At 36.9% G+C, this 19,693-nt stretch overlaps 1 protein-coding gene across 1 annotated transcript; it reads left to right on the forward strand.

Annotated features, from left to right (window-relative positions):
- Window positions 1–3,068: 3,068 nt before the first annotated feature.
- Window positions 3,069–18,116, forward strand: FAM98A (family with sequence similarity 98 member A). The gene is made up of 8 exons (XM_065891137.1): window positions 3,069–3,143; window positions 6,082–6,230; window positions 8,382–8,516; window positions 12,018–12,202; window positions 13,233–13,313; window positions 13,852–13,968; window positions 16,048–16,215; window positions 16,311–18,116. The coding sequence occupies exons 1-8, from the start codon at window positions 3,091–3,093 to the stop codon at window positions 16,974–16,976; spliced, it is 1,554 nt and encodes a 517-aa protein (XP_065747209.1). The 5' UTR covers window positions 3,069–3,090; the 3' UTR covers window positions 16,977–18,116.
- Window positions 18,117–19,693: the final 1,577 nt, after the last annotated feature.

The raw sequence follows: 19,693 nt of genomic DNA on the forward strand, positions 1-19,693 counted from the left end.
CTAACAAAGAGATTATGACTTGCTGAGTGCTCAGATGATGGTTAGCATTTTTTAGCAATAAAGTATTTTTAAATTAAGGTATAATGCTATTGCACACCTAATAGACTACAGTATAGTGTAAACATACATTTTATATGCACTGGGAAACCAAAAGATTCATGTGACTCTCTTTATTGTAATATCCACTTTATTGCCATGGTCTGGAACCAAACCTGCAACCTCTCCGAGGCATGCCTATAAGAGTATTTGAGACCCTACAAGATTAATTCTACATGCTAATATTTAGGGAGGAAAAAGTACTGTTTTCACCATGCAAGCTGAAAAGGACTTTAGCAGCATACACAAACTTTAATTTCATGAGCAAATCTAGGGTCTTTCTTACTTTCTCCTTGTTGGAGAGTCATTCTAAGGGCAAATTCATTAAAACTGGAAAGTGCTATATATATATATTTTAATATTTATTTATTTATTTTATTATTTATTTTGGTTGCACTGGGTCTTAGTTGCAGGCTCCTTAGTTGTGGCATGCGAACTCTTAGTTGCTGCATGCATGTGGGATCTAGTTCCCTGACCAGGGATCGAACCCGAGCCCCCTGCATTGGGAGCATGGAGTCTTAACCACTGCGCCACCAGGGAAGTCCCTATATATTTTTTCAGACTTTTAATTGAGGAAAAAATTATTTATTTTAGGTGCCTGTTTAATCAACTTTGAGAAACCATTCTATGACAAATGACAAATCTTATATTCAAGTTTGTACCAACTTACTTGCCATTATAAAAATTACCCTTCTATGAATTTTAGAAGTAACTTTCTTAAGAATCTCAGCTGCATAAAAATTTAACTACTACATAATTCAAAACTTTGCCTATAATCTTCTTTAAGGTTATGACATAAAAAGATGTTCCTCTGAAAACTAAAGTCATTTTCATTTCAATTTTCTCGATTACATTTTTTTCACAAGTATAAAATGTTTTCTCTTTACTCTTTACAAGAATATTTGGAAAGGCTGGACTGTAAACTAAGATTATTCATTATTTCTTGTTGAACACCTTCTAAACAGAAAACTCATCTCTCAAAGATAATCTGATGGACTTTAGACAACTCTAAATGTTAGAAAACTCTTTCTTATATAGAACTGAGGCAAAAACCAGGGTTCCTAACTCCCAGATCAGAGTTTTTTTCATATAATTCAGCTTGAATAAGGTCTTTAGATATCCAGGTTACAATACAAAAAAAAAAAAAATTTTTCAAAACAAAATGCAAATGGTTCCTAGTAGATCCTATAGAAATGATGGCAATATTTACTTTTAAAAGCATTGATTTCATTGCAGTAGTCCTTTATAGAATTATTTTAAATAATAAAAAAAACCTTTGTGTTGGCTACGCTCCATTTACTCTAACAATTTGCATTAGGTAGAGAAGAATAATATATTTAGGGGAGTCATCATTTGTTCACTCACAAATACTATGTTATAACTTACAATGAAAAGTGAGTCAAGAATGAAAACTCCCCCTCCAAATTGATTTTGCACTAAGAATTACTTTTTGTTTAGCACCAACCCTATAATTATTCCATTTTTATTGTAAGGTAATTATACACAAGATATACAAGCATACATAAGTTGAATAAGTTGTTTTTTCAACTAGCTAGATATTCCTATCTTTTCATATCCTGCTTATAAATCCTTATTTGACTAGTCAGATAAGAAGAAATACGGATTTAGAGATACCTCAGTCTCAAGAGCCAGGTCCTTATTGGCCTTACCATTTTTACAGACCATTAAGCCACTGAGCCCTTAGTGTCCTCATCTGCAAAATGGGAGTAATACTTACACAGCCTTATGGTGCTTGCATAAAATAATGTCGATCAAGGAAGTAATACTATGTCAAGCACACACTAGGTACATAATAAATATTAATTCCTTCCCCCCACTCCAGATGGCGCAAAATAAGGAATTTTAAAAGGTACTATTAAGGATAGGGAGCATTTATCCATTAGACACGAAAATGAGAACTACAAAATTAAATCTACTGGTATCAATGTGAAAACTTTAAAAAATGCCTACATAGTGCAGCGTATACCAATTTATAGTTAAATATAATTTTCTAAATATGCCATCACTTTGAAAACAAATTTTCTCATTTTTTCAATAATTTCTAAGCACATCCCCAGCCAGTAACTGCAAAGAAACCACAACCCATCGTGAACCAAGTGTCACACCCTGCCAAATATTGCCAAATCAACAACGGTACAACAAAAATTTATTTACTCTTTAAACTGCGTGAATTTAAATCTATTCTATTTGAGATTGATACGGAGTGAAAACCTCCTCTTACCTCCGTTCCCCCTTTAAAATAAGATGCTTAGTGTCTGGGAAGGGCTTAAGGTGCAAAGTAAAGAATGTAAAGGGAAGGAATGAAACAACTTCATGAGTACATTCGTGTCAAGGGAAAGTTGACTCCTCCCTAACCCTGAAATACAGCTACTACAGCCACAGGGAAATACAATGGCATGTTATCGGCCATTTTCCGCATTTGGCCCGTCTACCCCTGTGCTAAAGAATTAGACCGGAGCGCACGAATTTCCCGTTTCTCCATAACCCACAGCTAAAGGTAGAACATGCCAGCAGGCTGCAGACACCGACTCGGGTGACTGAGCTCCTGAGACTCACAGCCAGCACCCACCCAAGTCTTACGACCCTCCCCACCCACGACGATCCTACGCCGCCTGCCTTGCCCCAAGATTCGCACATGCGTACACCCAATTAGGAGAAAGAGCATTCCCCGACTCGCCTAGTCCCCACGCCCAGCTGCCACGCAGCCAGTCCTCCTGCCCTTCTTGGGGCCGCTAGCTTCACTATTCAGTAATACGCATGTGCAAACGGTGTCTCCGGGCCACCCATTAGCCGGCCGGGGCGGGACGGCAGGCGGAACCACATTTCTTGCGCACGCTCCAGACATGCGCAGTGCAGCGGCTGAGGCGCCCGCTGTCGATTTGGAAGTTCCGGGGAGGCAGCGCATGCGCGAGTTTACGAGTTACCGGCGAAGAGGGGAGCCTGACGACTCGGAAATTTGAATACCACAGTAGCATGGAGTGTGACCTCATGGAGACTGACATCTTGGAGTCGTTGGAAGATCTCGGGTAAGACTGCCTGGGCACGGGTCTCCCAAACCCCACGCTACCGGCGCCCCGGGAACTCCTCCTCCGCCCCAGTCAGAGACACCTGCCTCTTCACGCCGCACCCCGTGGCTCCTGACTGTCGCCTCCCTGTAGCTCCGGGACCCCAATGCCACGTCCACTGCCTGCCCTGCCGGGTCGCGGCCCTCCAGCTGCGACACCTTAGGCCTCCCCTGTGCCTCCTGCAGCCGAGTTACCCGCAGCGTTTGTCAGTCATGCGTGTCATTGTCTGGGTTTTGGTTCTCGCCACCACGCTCCCCGAGGTCCTCTCCTTGCGCCTCATTCTCCTGCCCTACTCCCTCACTCTGGAGGTTGCCAAAGTGAATTATCTGTTTTCCTACTTGTTCTCCAAACTTTCTGCTCCTGTTTTGAGCCCCTACTCCTACCCCACCCCCCTACTCTCAAAAAAATCTGGTTTGCCCAGTCATGTATGCATGTGCCCAGGATGCCCTCAGCCACAAGTCCGTGCGCTGCATACGTTCCGCCCGCTAGCTCACTTGTGCACTTAACCTGTCACCACCTTCCTGGGAACCACTGGCAGTTTTCCTTGACTCTGACACTCCTTCATTGAGCCACCGTTAGCCCTTACCCTTAGCGGCATCTTCACCCACCAAGTCTGCATATTTGTTGTGCATTTTGTCTCTCCTCGTGACAGTTAACTCAACCATAATTTATCAGTATCTAGAAGCTGGAAATAGGGATTCTTATCTCACTGGGTCACCCAGATCAGTGTACTCTGTTAAAACTTGAGAACTTAGAATTTCTTGGGCTAAATGTGGTTCCAGAAAGAAACTGTATGATTATATATTTGCCTACAGGTACGGTATCAAAAAAAAAAGAAAGAAAAGAAAAACAGATTTAGGTAACCATATTTATAAAGTAACAAGTCCCTTATCAAAACCTTCCCCGAGGTTCTTTCATGCCCTGGAAACCTTTGGGGGAAACCTTTCTTCTTCAGGAAAGGATACCTTGGGTTCCCAAAATCTGCCCATTTAAGTAACTTGTCCTGGAACAGATTTTTATGAAAGGAAATGGTAGTGCTTATCATCTTTTTTTGTCAACATGAATTATCATTGTTCTTTTCTTTGGAACTTGCTCTGAATTGTCATGACTATTCTGGACTTTGGGCGGCTTATTTCTTTGATGAGAGCCCAAAGAGCCTAAGTAAAAGTCACATTCAGCAAAATGGTGTCTTTTTGGTGGACCTCTCAGACTAAATTCCTGAATTTCCCACATGAAACCATTCAGTAAACATTTTTGATGAACACTTTTTCTGTTGACAGTGTTGATCTGAGCACTTAAGGGTACAGAGTGAGGTAGAAGAGAAGTTCACACTGTGAAAATATGCTGTGAGGAGAACTGAGGAGGGCCAGGAAAAGGACAGGAAATGGGGAAGGAAAACTGAGAAAGGAAACAAGTCCTAAGCTTCCTAGAAGAATTGACACTTAAGATTAATCTTGAAGGAGGAGTAGAGAGAGGATGGAGATAAACTGTATTTAAATGTAGTCATTCTGCATGGATAGAGGTCCCTTAACAATTGGTGATGGATGCCATTTCTTCCCATTCTTTTATCCTCTGTTAACTATGTTTTTCTTCTTTTGGGTACTATAAAAGTCATTGTTACTATAATAACTCTAGTTAAATAAATCATGGAGTTGGGTTGTAATGTAAACCATGGATAGTCTGAAAACTTGACTATACATTTTAACCCATAACTGCCTAGTTTGGTGGCATTCAGTCATTAAAATTTAGCCTTAATTGAATGACGTGTACTTTTCAAGGATTTACTGTGAACTATTAGAAATAAATGACCGTTCATTTTTAACCTGGTACACAGTAGGAATTCAGTAATTACTTGTAGAATATATTAATAAAGTTTAAATGTGTAACACAAGGAGAAATTTCTAGGCCTAGTTTTTTTATTTCACTGTCTAGTAATATGTGGTTTTGAATCTAGATGCCAGGCTATATATAATCTCATTTTATGTGTGAGATTTCTTCTGTCCCATTAAATATATAAACATATAATTATATTTTAGAAGGATTGACTGTTATCATTTCTCTAACATCTCTATACCTCTAAATATCGAATTATCTTAAGCATATAATGTATCATATTTAATAAGTGCTTTTATCAATATTACATTTAAAAGAAGATAAAATAACCTGAAGAATATGTATTTTAAAATTATCTTGAGAATGATAAAATCTTTAATTCTAGCTACTTTCTAGATTGAGGTTCATTGTTACTATTGTCTTTTATGAATGTTTGAACATTTAATAATTTTTTAAAATTACATTTGAATCACTTACAAAGAATTGGGATTCAGTTGCACCCGTTTACCCAAACCTCAACTCACCAGCAATTATTAAATTAAACTTCACATTTCTCTGGTACTAGTAAGTCTTACTAATCTTAACTATCATTAAATATAGAAGGAGGAAATAAATGAATAATTGGAAAGCTTTTGCTTTTAAAGAAAATCATTAAAAACCAAATCTAATTAATTTCTGGAAAAATTTCTAGAAAATATAACCTAAGTTTTATTTCTGAAATAGTAAACTATAGTATAACTAGTTATCACTTATAATCTAGTTTTAATACTAATTCAATTAAAGTAAGAAAGTAAACCTTTGTACATAAGAGCTCTGAGTGAATGTACAGAGGTTGACATAATTTAGTACATGTGATTCTATTCAATATTCACATATTTTGAGGGGATTAGCTTGTTTTTTCTAATGGTTTAGTTTATTTATATTTGCAAGTTTAAAGACTGGTCATTGTAATTTATCTTTGTTAAACCATTGCTTAATTATACAAATAAGAATGTAAATACATTGTATCTGTAATGTATTAGATGTGATTTTATATTCTTCTGAAGTATAATTTCTTACTCACCAGTTACAAGGGTCCATTGTTAGAAGATGGCGCTCTGTCTCAGGCAGTCTCTGCTGGAGCCAGTTCCCCTGAGTTTACCAAACTCTGTGCTTGGTTGGTGTCTGAATTAAGAGTGCTCTGTAAACTAGACGAAAATGTGCAAGCAACTAACAGTAAGTAAACATTCAGTTTTAGGTGCAAAATGTAAAAATAAAGTTTGTATTGTCAAGTGAACATTATCAGTATTACAGCTGAAATTTCAAGTTCTTTGTAAATGTAAAAAAAATTTTATAAAGAAACCAAATGCTTTTTTCTCCTCCATTGTTTTTAGAGATAAGGTGATTCTGAAGTTGAAAAACTGGAATGTAGTCATACAACTGTTAAAAATTTGTGGAAGTTGAAAAGACCCTATTACTGAGACACAGAAAAATGGAGACAAGTATATATGAACTTTTCATTCTTTGTAAAAAGTTGTGAGATCTTAAATTGGTGGCTAGAACTAGAAATTGGGGCGTTTTTCTCTGAGGACTACCAAATTCCAGTACATATAGCATGTAAAGTAAATGCATTCTAATTCTGTTATACATAGGGAGAAAGAATACTTCATTAAGAAGCTTTCCGTGTCATAGGAATGTATCACTAGATGCATCAAAACTAGATCCAGCACCATCAGATTTATGGTGTTGAGAGCTGTTTTACATTTGCCAATTTTGTTAACTGTTTGAGCGCTAGTTTTGATGCTGAGAAAGAGGCAAAAGCTTGGAATCTGATACTCCACAACCTGGTTCCCTCCTATCATAGGTAAACCCATAACAGGAGATAAAGAAAAATGCCCACCTGCTAATCCACCCTTATGGAGAACTATACACATAATTCCATTTTTTCCCCCCACAGAATCCCATTTCGAAGAGCTCACTCTTGCATATTTAGTATATTTAATGTGTATACATCAGTGGCATCCAATTCTAATTATTAAGGAGAGTATAGTGTAACAGTAGTAGCAGCAGCTTATACTTACTGAGCACTAGCCATATTCTAAGCACTTTACTAGTGTTAACTCATTTAGACCTCAGGGCAACCCTACCAGGCAGCTTTTATTACTCTTTTATACGTTAAACAAGGAAACACAGAGGTTAAGTACATTGCCTGAGGTCACACAACCAGTAAGTGCTTCAGTCCCCAGCAGTCAAGTTTGGGAGCCAGTGTTCTTCACGCTGCCTCTTGACCTAACATTTCAGAGATTGTAGGTGCCCTTGAAAACACCTATACGGTGTTAACTGTTTATAACCAGGAGCCCTGTTGTTCAAATGAAAACATCTTATAGAAGTCAATAGAAAACAGGTAAAAAGTGTGGCTGTTTTAGTTGAAGTTGAGAGGGACTAGTTTGAACACAGCTCTCTCCTCCCCGGCTGCCTCTAACGGAGTTCTTTGGAACTGAAGTTCATGGAACACAGTTTGCAAAACATTGATAATACATTCTTCCCATTTTATAGGTGAGAAAATGGACTCAAATCAAATGACTCTCAAAGTTTGTTAGTTAAATTTTACCCCTTTGTGATATTGGTTAGAGAACTATCAAAATAGTAAAGAAGAACGAGCATTGCTTTTCCTTGGTTCACCCAGTAAACGCTATACTTGACACGTTATGAGAAAACAGAAACACGAATCATATTCGCCATCTTCAAATATAGTCTAACTGGGAATTTTAGGCACAACTGAAACAACTGGAGATTAGAACAGTAGTTAAATACTTCACTTTGTGGTTCACAGGGGAAGGAAATCAGTGAGTGTAGCAGGTTTCATCAAGGAGCAAGACCACTGGGCTTTGATGGATAGGTGAGGTTTGATAGAGCAGGAGAGAGTAGAGGGCATATCAATCACCAGGAGTCACTTAAGTGAAGGCACGCAAGTAGAAATGAGACTGACCATTTCCTGGGACAGTGAGGAGACTGGCCTGGCACAAATAGAGGGGATGTTTGTGGAGGTTGTAGGTAACTACTATATACATGTAGTAGGAACTACTCCTAACAATATACTGGGAAGGGCAAGCAGAGAGGCTATGAAGAATCTTTAAAGGCAAACAGAAAAAATTAGATTGGATGAGGTAGAAATTAGGAAGCCATGAAAGGTTCTCAAACAAGCCAATAACCTAATGAAAACTGTTTAAGAAGGCAAATTGGCAGTGGTGTGAGAAAGGATGAATTAGAAGAGACAGGAAGTTGTATTAGGAAAATATTATTAAAATTTTCAATTTATATATAATTACTATGTCAATGGGGAAAACAATAATTTTTATTAAATAAGATTATTTTAATTCTTAAAAGGCCCAAGTGAAGCTGAAGAATTCCAGCTTGAGGTGAGTGGGCTACTAGGGGAGATGAACTGTCCATATCTTTCACTGACATCTGGGGATGTGACCAAGCGCCTTCTCATTCAGAAGAACTGCCTCCTTTTGCTCAGTAAGTTCATGGCTACTAGAATGTAGTCATTATTTTTTATTTATGTTTTCCATGGCTAATAAATGGGTGTAAAGAAAACTTTGTTAAATTTCTAACTAAGAAGCTAATGATGGGTCCATGCGCTGGTAGCAGTGTTGTTTTGTAATTGCTACTCTTTTATGGTTTAAATTTGGTGTGGTGCTCAGCCTGCTGTGCTTCACCTAACATGACCAAAGGTAGTGCTGGAGGGTTATACAAGTGTGTGATCACCACACCTCAGTGTTCTAGACTAGAAACACATTTTAAAATAAACTAGGAAGATACTGTGGGAATAATGAAGATTTTTTAAAAATTAATTTATTTGAGGACAGTAACCATTCTAGGTGCAGTAAATGGTAAATGTAATTATTTAAAGTATTTTGTTGATATTTCTTTGTGGCTGGGTAATTGTTTGGGGATTTTGGTTTTGTTTGTAAAGATGTCAAATTACAATGTAAGCATTTCTGGAATACTATTTGGATTGTTCCTGTACTACTGATCATTCTGGGAAGTAAATTTTTATGAAAAATTCTCTCCTTCCATGTTTTTTAAATATACTAACTACTATTTCTCTCTTCACCCTGAGAAACAGTAAGTAGACTCACAAATTTTATTGCCTTATATAAACTCTCCAATAAACACCACCAGTAGTCTTAAACTCAGAATTTTTGTCGCATTCTGAGATGCGCTTAGAGTAAACTTTGGTTAACTGATACAACTGAACTTTGGCTTCTGTAAAATGATGCAACTCCAATTTTGAAGGTTCAGACAAAAAAAAAAAAAAAAAAGTGTGTTCACAGCCATTATACTTAGGAACTAAGGTGTTCCAAAATCACTTTCTTATTTTCCCCTTCGTCAAATGATTGTTACTGGGTGGGTATGGGGGCAGGGGATAGATACAAAACGTTAGTTATTGCTTTAGATATTGATATTGCTGCATATAGTTCTAATGCATGCATTCATTATCCTTCAAATTGTATAATTTCAATAACTGGCTCAGCCACAGTATACTCACTGAATCTTCCTTTGTAGCACTGCTTTTCCTTTCCAATACCTGATATTTGGCACTTAGAATATGTTATCTTACATAGGAAGACAACAGCTGTGTGGAAAGCTCAGTAATGACCCTGAATACGTAATTCTTCCAAAGAGCTCAGAGTTTGGTCTTTTTGGTACTGATACTTATAAAAACCACTTGGAATATAAATATTTATAAAAATGCCTTTAACTCTTTCCTGTTTCTTAAGCGAGTGTCCTCAACATTATTATTTTGGACTCAGGGTCATAATTGTATTTTAATGTGCTATCACCCCTCAAAAGCTTTTCAAGAATATACAACTATTTGCTCCTCAACTACATGACTAAATCAACAAAAGGTTACTCTGCTCTTCGAATTCTTTGTACATACATACACACTGCTCCCTTCCTCCTCTTTATCTTTGCTTCTGCTCTTTCCCCTTTTGAAAATATTCCCTAGTTTGTATTCTCTCTCATGCTAGTATGCATTTATGTACACATACTCATTCTCTTTTCGCACTGTATAAATATTTCTCATCTTTCCAAGCATCAGTTGTCACATTTCAATGCTATAATTTTACTTGCTTCTTCCAGCACCCTTACCTTACTGATTTGAATCTTCTAATATATTGCATTCTGAGGGGGAAAATAAACCAACCTCATTAGAATTGTTAGTAAAATAGAATAGTCTATTCTCTAATAGTCTGTAGTGTCTGAAAAACTGTCATGTATCAGGTTAAGAACTGTTGTGGCTGTTCATTGGCCTTTGCGGTTGTTAGGATATTTCCCTTAGGTATAATTAGTCAGATGTCTTTGATGCATATATTCTTTATTCCTAACTAGATTGTCTGTAGAGATCTTTTTTGTTTGTTATGTATAATACTTATAGTGCCTTTCCTGGTACTTTGAAGACATCAGTTACAGTTAATGTTTTTCAATGGTAATTGTGTTGGTAAACTAATTTTGTGAATGCCTGAGCTATGTTGTTCCAAATTTAGAGACCAATTTATTAAATCATATAATATATGATTTTCTAGAGCAAGGGTTGGCAAACTTTTTCTTAAATGGCCAGATAGTAAATATTTTCAGCTTCGTGGGCCATAAGGTCTCTGTCACAGCTACTTAACCCTGCTGTTGTAGCATGTAAGCAGCCATAGATGATATGTAAATGAATCAGTGTGGCAGTGTTCCAATAAAACCTTATTTGCAAAAACATGGTTATTTTCATGACATTGGGGTTTTACTGTTTCGATCTTTTAACTCATACAGTTTGCTATATGGAACATGTTAAGATTTTATCAAACCCATTTAGAAGACCTTTCCAGAAACTTAGCTGTGTTTATTCTAGAATAGGATTTGGCAGCTTTTCAGAAATGATCTGCCAAAATTATGACCCCTGTACTTCTCACATTACACCTTGGGTGTAGGAAATGAGATATTCAAGCTGATCATTCTTTTATACTTATAATAAGGCTTAAGAGCCCAGAAAATGTCTTTTTCCAAAACTATCTTCCTAACATTGTCAGAAGGTTCTCACTTTGTCACATAACCTGAACTTCTGAGATCCAAATGATTATTAAACATCTTTTATAACAAGTTAAATGTCCTTAGGAAGGTTAAAGTAATAAGATTGAATATTTATACCTTCAACTGAATTACCTGAAGCAGATTGCAGCCCTCAGAATACCTGCCTGAAATCAACACACAAGGTGATGATATTGATACAAAAGGACTGTCCAGAAATGATGAGAAAGTTTTGGGTTTGGTTTTTTTTTTCCCCAGGGGTGGGGGTGAGAATGAGGAGCATAGGAGGAAAGGGAATATTGAGAAGAATATAGATGGAAGAGGGTTTTCTGTGAACAGCTGGAGGGTGACCTTAGGCTACTGGAGACCATGAAAAAGGAATGTTTGGAAATTTAGTCCTTTCCCCCTTCGCTTGTAAGTGAAGCTTTGACTACTAAAAAATGTTCTTTCACTCTGGTCTTAAACAGACTACCTGAGTTTTGGAAGGTAAGAGGGCAGGATAGTTGCATCACTGGTGTGTATCAGTTGTGAGAAGTAAAAATAATAATAATAATAATAACTTTTTAACTGTTGCTAAAAATTGGCCACCTGCCACCTTTTGCAAATTTGTTAACAGATGCCAGCCCCTGTTCTGGAGGTTCCTTAATAGTGAAATGCAAGAATCCACATTTTAAGATGTGATCTACCTTGATCCTTTGATTTCAAAGAAGAATTGCTTGCTTTTAAATCAGGCTTTAAACATATATTGGTTAAATACTGAATTACAGAACCAGTTTATATGTTACATCATTTGCAGGTAAAAATGGTTTTCCTTTCTTGTTTTTATCCATTCTTGCAGCTTTAAAAGTTACATATCATTAGGTCTATAGAGTTGTGACTCCAGACTTATGACTATTAATTGTAGCTGTATCTCATTTTGAAATCTTATTTTGTTTACTTCAGCATACCTCATCTCAGAACTAGAAGCTGCCAGAATGCTCTGTGTGAATACTCTTCCAAAAAAAGCTCAAGAAGGAGGCGGTAGTGAGGTCTTTCAAGAGTTGAAAGGCATATGTATTGCTCTAGGAATGTCCAAACCTCCAGCCAATATAACTATGTTCCAATTCTTCAGCGGGATTGAAAAAAAAGTAAGACCTTTAGTACCAGATTGTAGTGTATTAAAGGCATAGTCCTACAGTTGTTTGAAATGAAGCAAGTTAATTTCTCTTAATGGGAACCTAATGTGCATATTATTAAGTAATTGTTACTAAATAAGTTTTGGGTTTTAAGTCCTAGATACCTTCAAGAGAAATTGGTATTTTACTGTTTTCTTTTTTTAACATATTAGCATGTTTCTTTTTCAAAAAGGAAACTTTGCACTTTGATTTATAAACTGAAATAAGCTAGAAATAATGTAAAAAGTATTAGGACTTTCATCCATTTAAAAGTTATTTTATCATTGAACTTTGATGCAATTAATTTTAAGGTCCTTATCATTAAATGTTACCACCATTCTCCCCATTGACTGGACAGAAAAGGATGCAAATATTTTGGGATTTTAATCCAGTCACTTCGAGCCTTACATGTTTCAACTGGCAAACTAGATATGTTGACTGCTAATATAATCTAGTATGTGAAAATAAGTCAGAATTATTTTATACCACATGTTATCAACAGTTAAGAGTTTTTATATAATTGATTAGGAACAAGCAATTTTAATTAAAAATTAGTGAACAGAAGAGAATGATATTTGTTATAGCAGAGTTATTCTCTGTATGCATATCTGCTGGACTCTAAGAATTGGTACATTTGCATTGTGGGGTAGATGGATGCCATGATGCACAAATTTGGCTGAACTCTACAGGGGAGCAGCAGTGTATCCATAGTCCATATTTTTCTGTGTGTTCATTCATTCATTCAGCAAATACACATTGAATGCCCACTGTTGTCAGGCACTGTTCTAGGTGCAGTGAAGGACTCATGCTTCCATAGACACGTGAGGAGTGGGTCAAGTGAGTGTCTTTATCGTGTGGGTCTTGTACATTTCAAAACATCCTCCTCCTTTGCCTCTGTCAGGAATCTTCTTTTGATGGCAAGATATGATGGGAATTGGGAAGATGAGGAGGATGTGTTTTACTTTTAGATTTGTTTATTCATTCATTTATGTTTTTGTGTCAGTTAAAGGAAACATTAGCAAAAGTTCCACCTAATCATGTGGGAAAGCCTTTATTGAAGAAGCCAATGGGACCGGCCCACTGGGTGAGTAGTAATCATCTGAGTAAACTTTGTAAGGAGCCATCTACCTATCTCAGGATATTTATGTTTGTGTTTTTGAAGTTGTATTTTCTAATATGTAGTTTCCTAGGTGGACATCCTTAGAATCATTTTTGTTAATCTTAAGATTTATCCAAAATAATTTTATTTATGTAAGATTAGAAGCGCTTCTTTCATAATTTGTAAATATTTCACACAGCTGATTAAATTGAAGTTCAGTATGATGCATGTTTCTAATTGCCAAATGGGTTGCCTTCAAGCCAAAAACTTCACTGGGCTGAGCTTCACACAGTGAATTATAGGAAAACTAAATGAGAATTTTGTACTCTACATATTCTTTATTATGTTTTGAGACAGCCTATCATTTCATTACCTTATTATAATAATTTATTAAATAACCTAATTCATTTTGTGCTGAGTGCTGGGGATTCAGTTGTGAATAAAACAGATACAGTTTCTGCCCTTTTGGAATAGGGGGTCAAGCAGATTTAAATTCTAACTGGTCTTTTTAATTTTGTTTCAGGAAAAGATAGAAGCAATTAACCAAGCCGTAGCCAATGAATATGAAGTTCGGAGAAAGCTGCTAATAAAACGTTTGGATGTCACTGTCCAGTCTTTTGGCTGGTCTGACAGAGCTAAGGTACACATATCACTTAAAAGAGCAAAGTATTTATAGACATGATCCTTAAACATTCCTAGCCCAGTTTAGATACAGTGGAGACTATAAGAGAAATACATAGGAGACACACATAGAAGTTTTTCTTTAGTGAGTTACTGAGTAGCAATTCTTTCAGCCATTCAGCAATAATAAAAACATTTATTTTTCAATTTTTTAATATTTTCCAACAAAGCTATATGTTATAAACCCTACTGGGAGTTCCCATTTGTGAGAGAAAAGGAGAGTATCTGAAAATTACTAAAAATAATAAATTTTACAATTATTTGTTTACTGTACTTTAAGCTAGCAATTTAACTTGCTAATTAAATAAATTAATTAAATTAGAAATACTGTTTTGGAGGACCAAATATTATGATCCATTTATAGGGAATTGGAGAATCTGGTAAGACTTTTTTTTATTTCAACTTCAATAAAATAATCCATTGTCTTGGTCATTCAACAGGTATTTATTAAATATCTACTATTTTATCAGTAAGTGTTAATTAATAGGCGCAGTTGATTAATTTGACCTTCTTAGAACCCTGAAATGTAGCTAATTATTGAATTTATGTGGAGGTTGGTCCAAATATGTTAGTATTTGATGTTCCCTTAATAGTGCATTCATTTTTAAAAGTAGATTTTTCTCTGAATTTTAATTGACTGAGAAAATGTTTTTCTTTAGTTCTCCAGTTATCTTCCTAATACATTAGTTTCACCTAAAATCTTTAAACCATAGCATAATCCTATTTAGCTGCTAAATTGATGGGGTAGATATTTGTTGAGTTAACAGTATCTTAGTGTTGGAAAGGGGTTTTAGAGATCAGTTTTAACTCCCCTTATTTTGCAACTAAAAACATGGAGAGCCAGGTACATGGAAGGTTTTGCCTAAGATCTCACAGTGAGTCAGTAGTAACATGAGGAATAAACTGTTCTCTTCTGGGACTGTTGAGGAAATACCAATACTTTCTTAAAGTTGTCTTTGATAAAAACAGTCATTTTACTCTCGGCATAATACATATACTTCAAAAACAAAAACCTGCAACTCTCAGCTAGAAAAGCATGTAATGATTGATGGGTGTGCATTGACCCAAGGCATTAACACTACAGTTCTGGGGTTTTATTTGTTTGTTTTTTAATAAATTTATTTATTTATTTGTTTTTGGCTGTGTTGGGTCTTTGTTGCTGCACGCGGGCTTTTCTCTAGTTGCGGCAAAGTGGGGGCTACTCTTCGTTTCAGTGCAGGGGCTTCTCATTGTGGTGGCTTCTCTTGTTGCAGAGCGTGGTCTGTAGGCACGCGGGCTCAGGAGTTGTGGCTCGCGGGCTCTAGAGCGCAGGCTCAGTAGTTGTGGCGCACAGGCTTAGTTGCTCCGTGGCATGTGGGATCTTCCCAGACCAGGGCTCGAGCCCGTGTACCCTGCATTAGCAGGCAGATTCTTAACCACTGTGCCACCAGGAAAGCCCTAACTTGCTCTTTATATCCTTTGTTCATTCATCTTTTGTGGTCTTATGTTACACATGCATTAAATGTACTTCTACTAAGTGGTTAAAGTAGACTCTTTTTCTTAATTACTATTTATAATAGAGGAAAGTATTACATGGGGGGATCACTTTTGCAAGAAATATGTATGATGTTAACATAATTAGTTCAAATTAGTCACGGGTAACTTTTTTTATCTCATAGTAAGCAGATGAGAAAATTAAAGCAAAATTGTTGAAATGGGTTTCCATTCTTATATTTAAATAGATAAAATGAAGGTGTTTGATCTGAGACCAATGGCATGGGGAACCTTTTTGTCCCACAGTCCTTTTAAAAGGGAAGCCCTTTACCCCCATATCCCCCTCCCCCCATCATTCCTTGGGGATACGGGGGTAAAGGGGCTTTATCTAAGCTGTACTCTTAAGTTAGTTCTTCACTAGATAGGAGCAATGGTGAGTATGTAACTTCTGTCATCTGGAGCCTAGTAAATATTATCATCAGACATTTTGGAAATCTTACTTAATATCAGTGTTTCTATGTCATCTTGAAAATTGACATTTGTCTTTGAACACTTTCTTTCACAGAGTCAGACAGAAAAATTAGCGAAGGTTTACCAGCCAAAACGCTCAGTCTTATCTCCTAAAAGTACTATTTCTGTTGCCCACCTTTTGGCTGCAAGACAAGACTTGTCAAAGATTTTAAGGACAAGCAGTGGCTCTATAAGAGAAAAGACTGCCTGTGCCATCAATAAGGTGATGAGAGTACCTTTAATTTTCTTTCAAATACATTTATTTCTGTTTATAAAATAAAGTAATTCAAAATTTTAAATGTCTTTCTTATCCCATAGGTGTTGATGGGCAGGGTTCCTGACAGAGGAGGTAGGCCCAATGAAATTGAACCTCCACCCCCGGAGATGCCACCATGGCAGAAGAGGCAGGATGGCACCCAGCAGCCAGCAGGAGGCCGCGGAGCAGGGAGAGGTGGTTATGAACATGCCTCATACGGAGGGCGAGGAGGTCACGAACAAGGAGGGGGGAGGGGCGGACGTGGTGGCTACGACCACGGTGGCCGAGGGGGAGGAAGAGGAAATAAGCATCAAGGAGGCTGGACAGACGGAGGGAGTGGAGGGGGCGGTGGCTACCAAGATGGTAGTTACCGAGATTCCGGTTTCCAGCCGGGTGGCTATCACGGTGGCCACAGTGGTGGCTACCAGGGTGGTGGTTATGGTGGCTTCCAAACATCTACATATACAGGAAGTGGATACCAGGGTGGTGGATATCAGCAGGACAGTAGATACCAAGATGGAGGGCATCATGGTGATCGAGGCAGTGGTCGCGGAGGGAGAGGTGGTCGCGGAGGCCGAGGTGGTGGACGCGCAGGCCAGGGAGGAGGTTGGGGAGGAAGAGGGAGCCAGAATTATCACCAGGGGGGACAGTTTGAACAGCACTTCCAGCATGGAGGTTATCAGTATAATCATTCTGGATTTGGACAGGGCAGACATTATACTAGTTGAGGCTACAGAACCTTACATTTTGCTAGAGCTCAAGTAATAGAAACTTAGTTTCAGAATCCTGAATCCAGCAATGTTTTTGAGTTAATGTGAGACCACAGGTGACAGGCAGATTCCTGCTTGGCATAAGCATTTGTAGGTCTTCATACAATACTGTTCGTTTTGGGTTTTGTTTTTTTTTAATGGACTTACATAATGCTGTTTATTTGAGAAACACATACAGTATCTCTCCTTTGTATGAAGAATTTCTTAAAAGGTAATTAAAATTGCCTTTAATTGACCAGTAGACTAATTCCACAGTCAGAACATGCATATTTTTCTGAACAAAATTACTTGAGTAAGTAGTTTTCATGTTTTCAATATGCAGTTTTGAAAAATGAGGATTCTCCTAGATTTTTTTAGATTTACAACTAGGAAACCTTCCTCATATTAACAATCCATTTATATGTATTTTCCTTAAAGTATTCTAATGCCTATTTTCCAAGCACAGTTCTGCCCTGATTGGCTTTTTATTCTGAGAGGTTATGCAACATTTGCTTCATGATAGAACTTCGAGGTCAGTTCCTATTAAATGAGCTCTTCTGCAGATAGCACATTCAGTAGCCTTATCCTTTCGATGGAATACTGTACCATATGCTCAACTCTGAAAATCTTGAACACGGCCAAAATCTATAAAGATTATAAAAGCAAACTAAGTTGTGAACCTATAGTACACGTAGGCATTTAGTTAAGTATAGCAATTCAAACTGACCTGCATCCATTCAAAACAAGTTCCTCCTTCAACCTTATTTTTACTTGAAATCTGCTAGAAGAAACAGCAAACTGAAATTTGTTTTATGCACGAGTTAATACCACTGGCTCAGCAAATACAAGTTAGTTTGCTTTGGGCAGGAGACTTTTTTTGTAATGGAAAAAATGCACTACCAAGTAAGAGGACAGATTTTTGCTTAGAGCAGGAGGCCCTTTATTATTGCTGCAGAAAACAAAAGCCTGGCTGCGTTGATGTTTGACACTCACCTTTACTGAAATCTACATGACGCTTCTTGCTGGGTTTTTGTACACGTAAATATTGTCAAGCTGTGAAAGAAAATGGCTGGAGGTGTGCTTTGTGTGAAAGGTGAGCAATAAAGTATTTGTATGTTCTCTCTTTGGTTTGAGTTTTATTTTAGCCACTTTTTTAAACTGAATTATTCGGGACGCTTGCTTCAAGCTTCTGAACTAAGGCCTTTGTTCCCCAAAGATTCTCAAGTGTTTCCTTGAAACATAATTTGTAGTGAAAGATAACCCTTACTCTAGAATCTTAAGTAAGTTGAAAAATAGCTATTTCCAAATTTACCTTTTACTATAACTTTATAGCTGGAAAACTTCACTACTTATCCCTGGCCCCTAGGTGTAGCTGTTGCTGCACAGTTGCACAGTTGTGTTAGGCAAAGATCCATTAATGGCCCTGATCTTTTAGGGGGCTTTTTTATTTATTTGTTTCTCCATTCTTCCTAAGAATGAGCGACATTTTGAATGAAGTGAATTGAAAATATAAATATATGTTTGTAAAAAGAAATAGTATTTCCTTTTCCTACTAAATTGGGCTTTTTAGAGTAAAGAATCAACTCATGGCTTACCATTAAAAATAATTCTGTTTGCTGTTGAGATAAACACATTCTTTTGATTGCTGAAAAGAGCCTTGATCATTTTGTTACTTTTACCTGTTTATTAGATTTTTTGATTGGCATTTACCATTCTAAAATGTTCAAACTTGAAGACAATTTAACATACTTTTACTTAATTAAAGATTTTAAGTTCTGTCTTGAAAGTTGTTAAGTATTCGTCTCTTTGCTTTATGCTGTTAAATGTGTTTAGTATGTATAGGAGTTTTCTGTTAGAAATAAAATTGTCAAGTTTTCGTATCTTAAAATGATATCTTAGAATGTTTTAACACATACCTTAGCATTTGCTTTAGTCTGTTTTCTAGCCTCAGACTCCACAATATACTTAATATGTTTCATTCTTTTGACACATATAATTTTGATTTATTTTTATGGTTAGTGAATTACTTTTCATATGTGATTTTCATGTGATTACTTTTCATACATGAGCATGTATAAGAAAACAAATATACATTTCTTCACAATGCACTTTATTTTCTGCTTCAAATGAGAACTTTTTTTTCACATTATAAACCCGTAAAAGAATTGTCTTTTAGTTTCTTTTCTTTGACATATATTAAGTTCTCTAGAAAGAGGATATTTCAAGTCACTGGTTAGTTTTGTTATACTAAAATAAACTTCTTAGGTTGTTAGAGTGTTGATTTTTTTTTTCTTTCTTTTTTTTTTTTTTTTTACGGTATGCGGGCCTCTCACTGTTGTGGCCTCTCCCATTGCGGAGCACAGGCTCCGGATGCGCAGGCTCAGCGGCTATGGCTCAAGGGCCCAGCCACTCCGCGGCATGTGGGATCTTCCTGGACCGGGGCACGAACCCGCGTCCCCTGCATCGGCAGGCGGACTCTCAATCACTGCGCCACCAGGGAAGCCCATAGAGTGTTGATTTTATACACATTCATAACTTTACTTGTGGAAAATAATGACTTACTGGCATAGGGAATGTGGGAATTTCTTGGAGAAACAAGAAACAAAATTTTTAGGGAATTTTTGATATATGGACTCTTAAAATATTATTTCTTAAACAGATAGACTGAGACAGTATCTTTCGTTAGTGCTTTGTTT

Source organism: Phocoena phocoena, chromosome 14 (assembly GCF_963924675.1).
Source record: "Phocoena phocoena chromosome 14, mPhoPho1.1, whole genome shotgun sequence".
Classification (NCBI taxonomy): domain Eukaryota; kingdom Metazoa; phylum Chordata; class Mammalia; order Artiodactyla; family Phocoenidae; genus Phocoena; species Phocoena phocoena.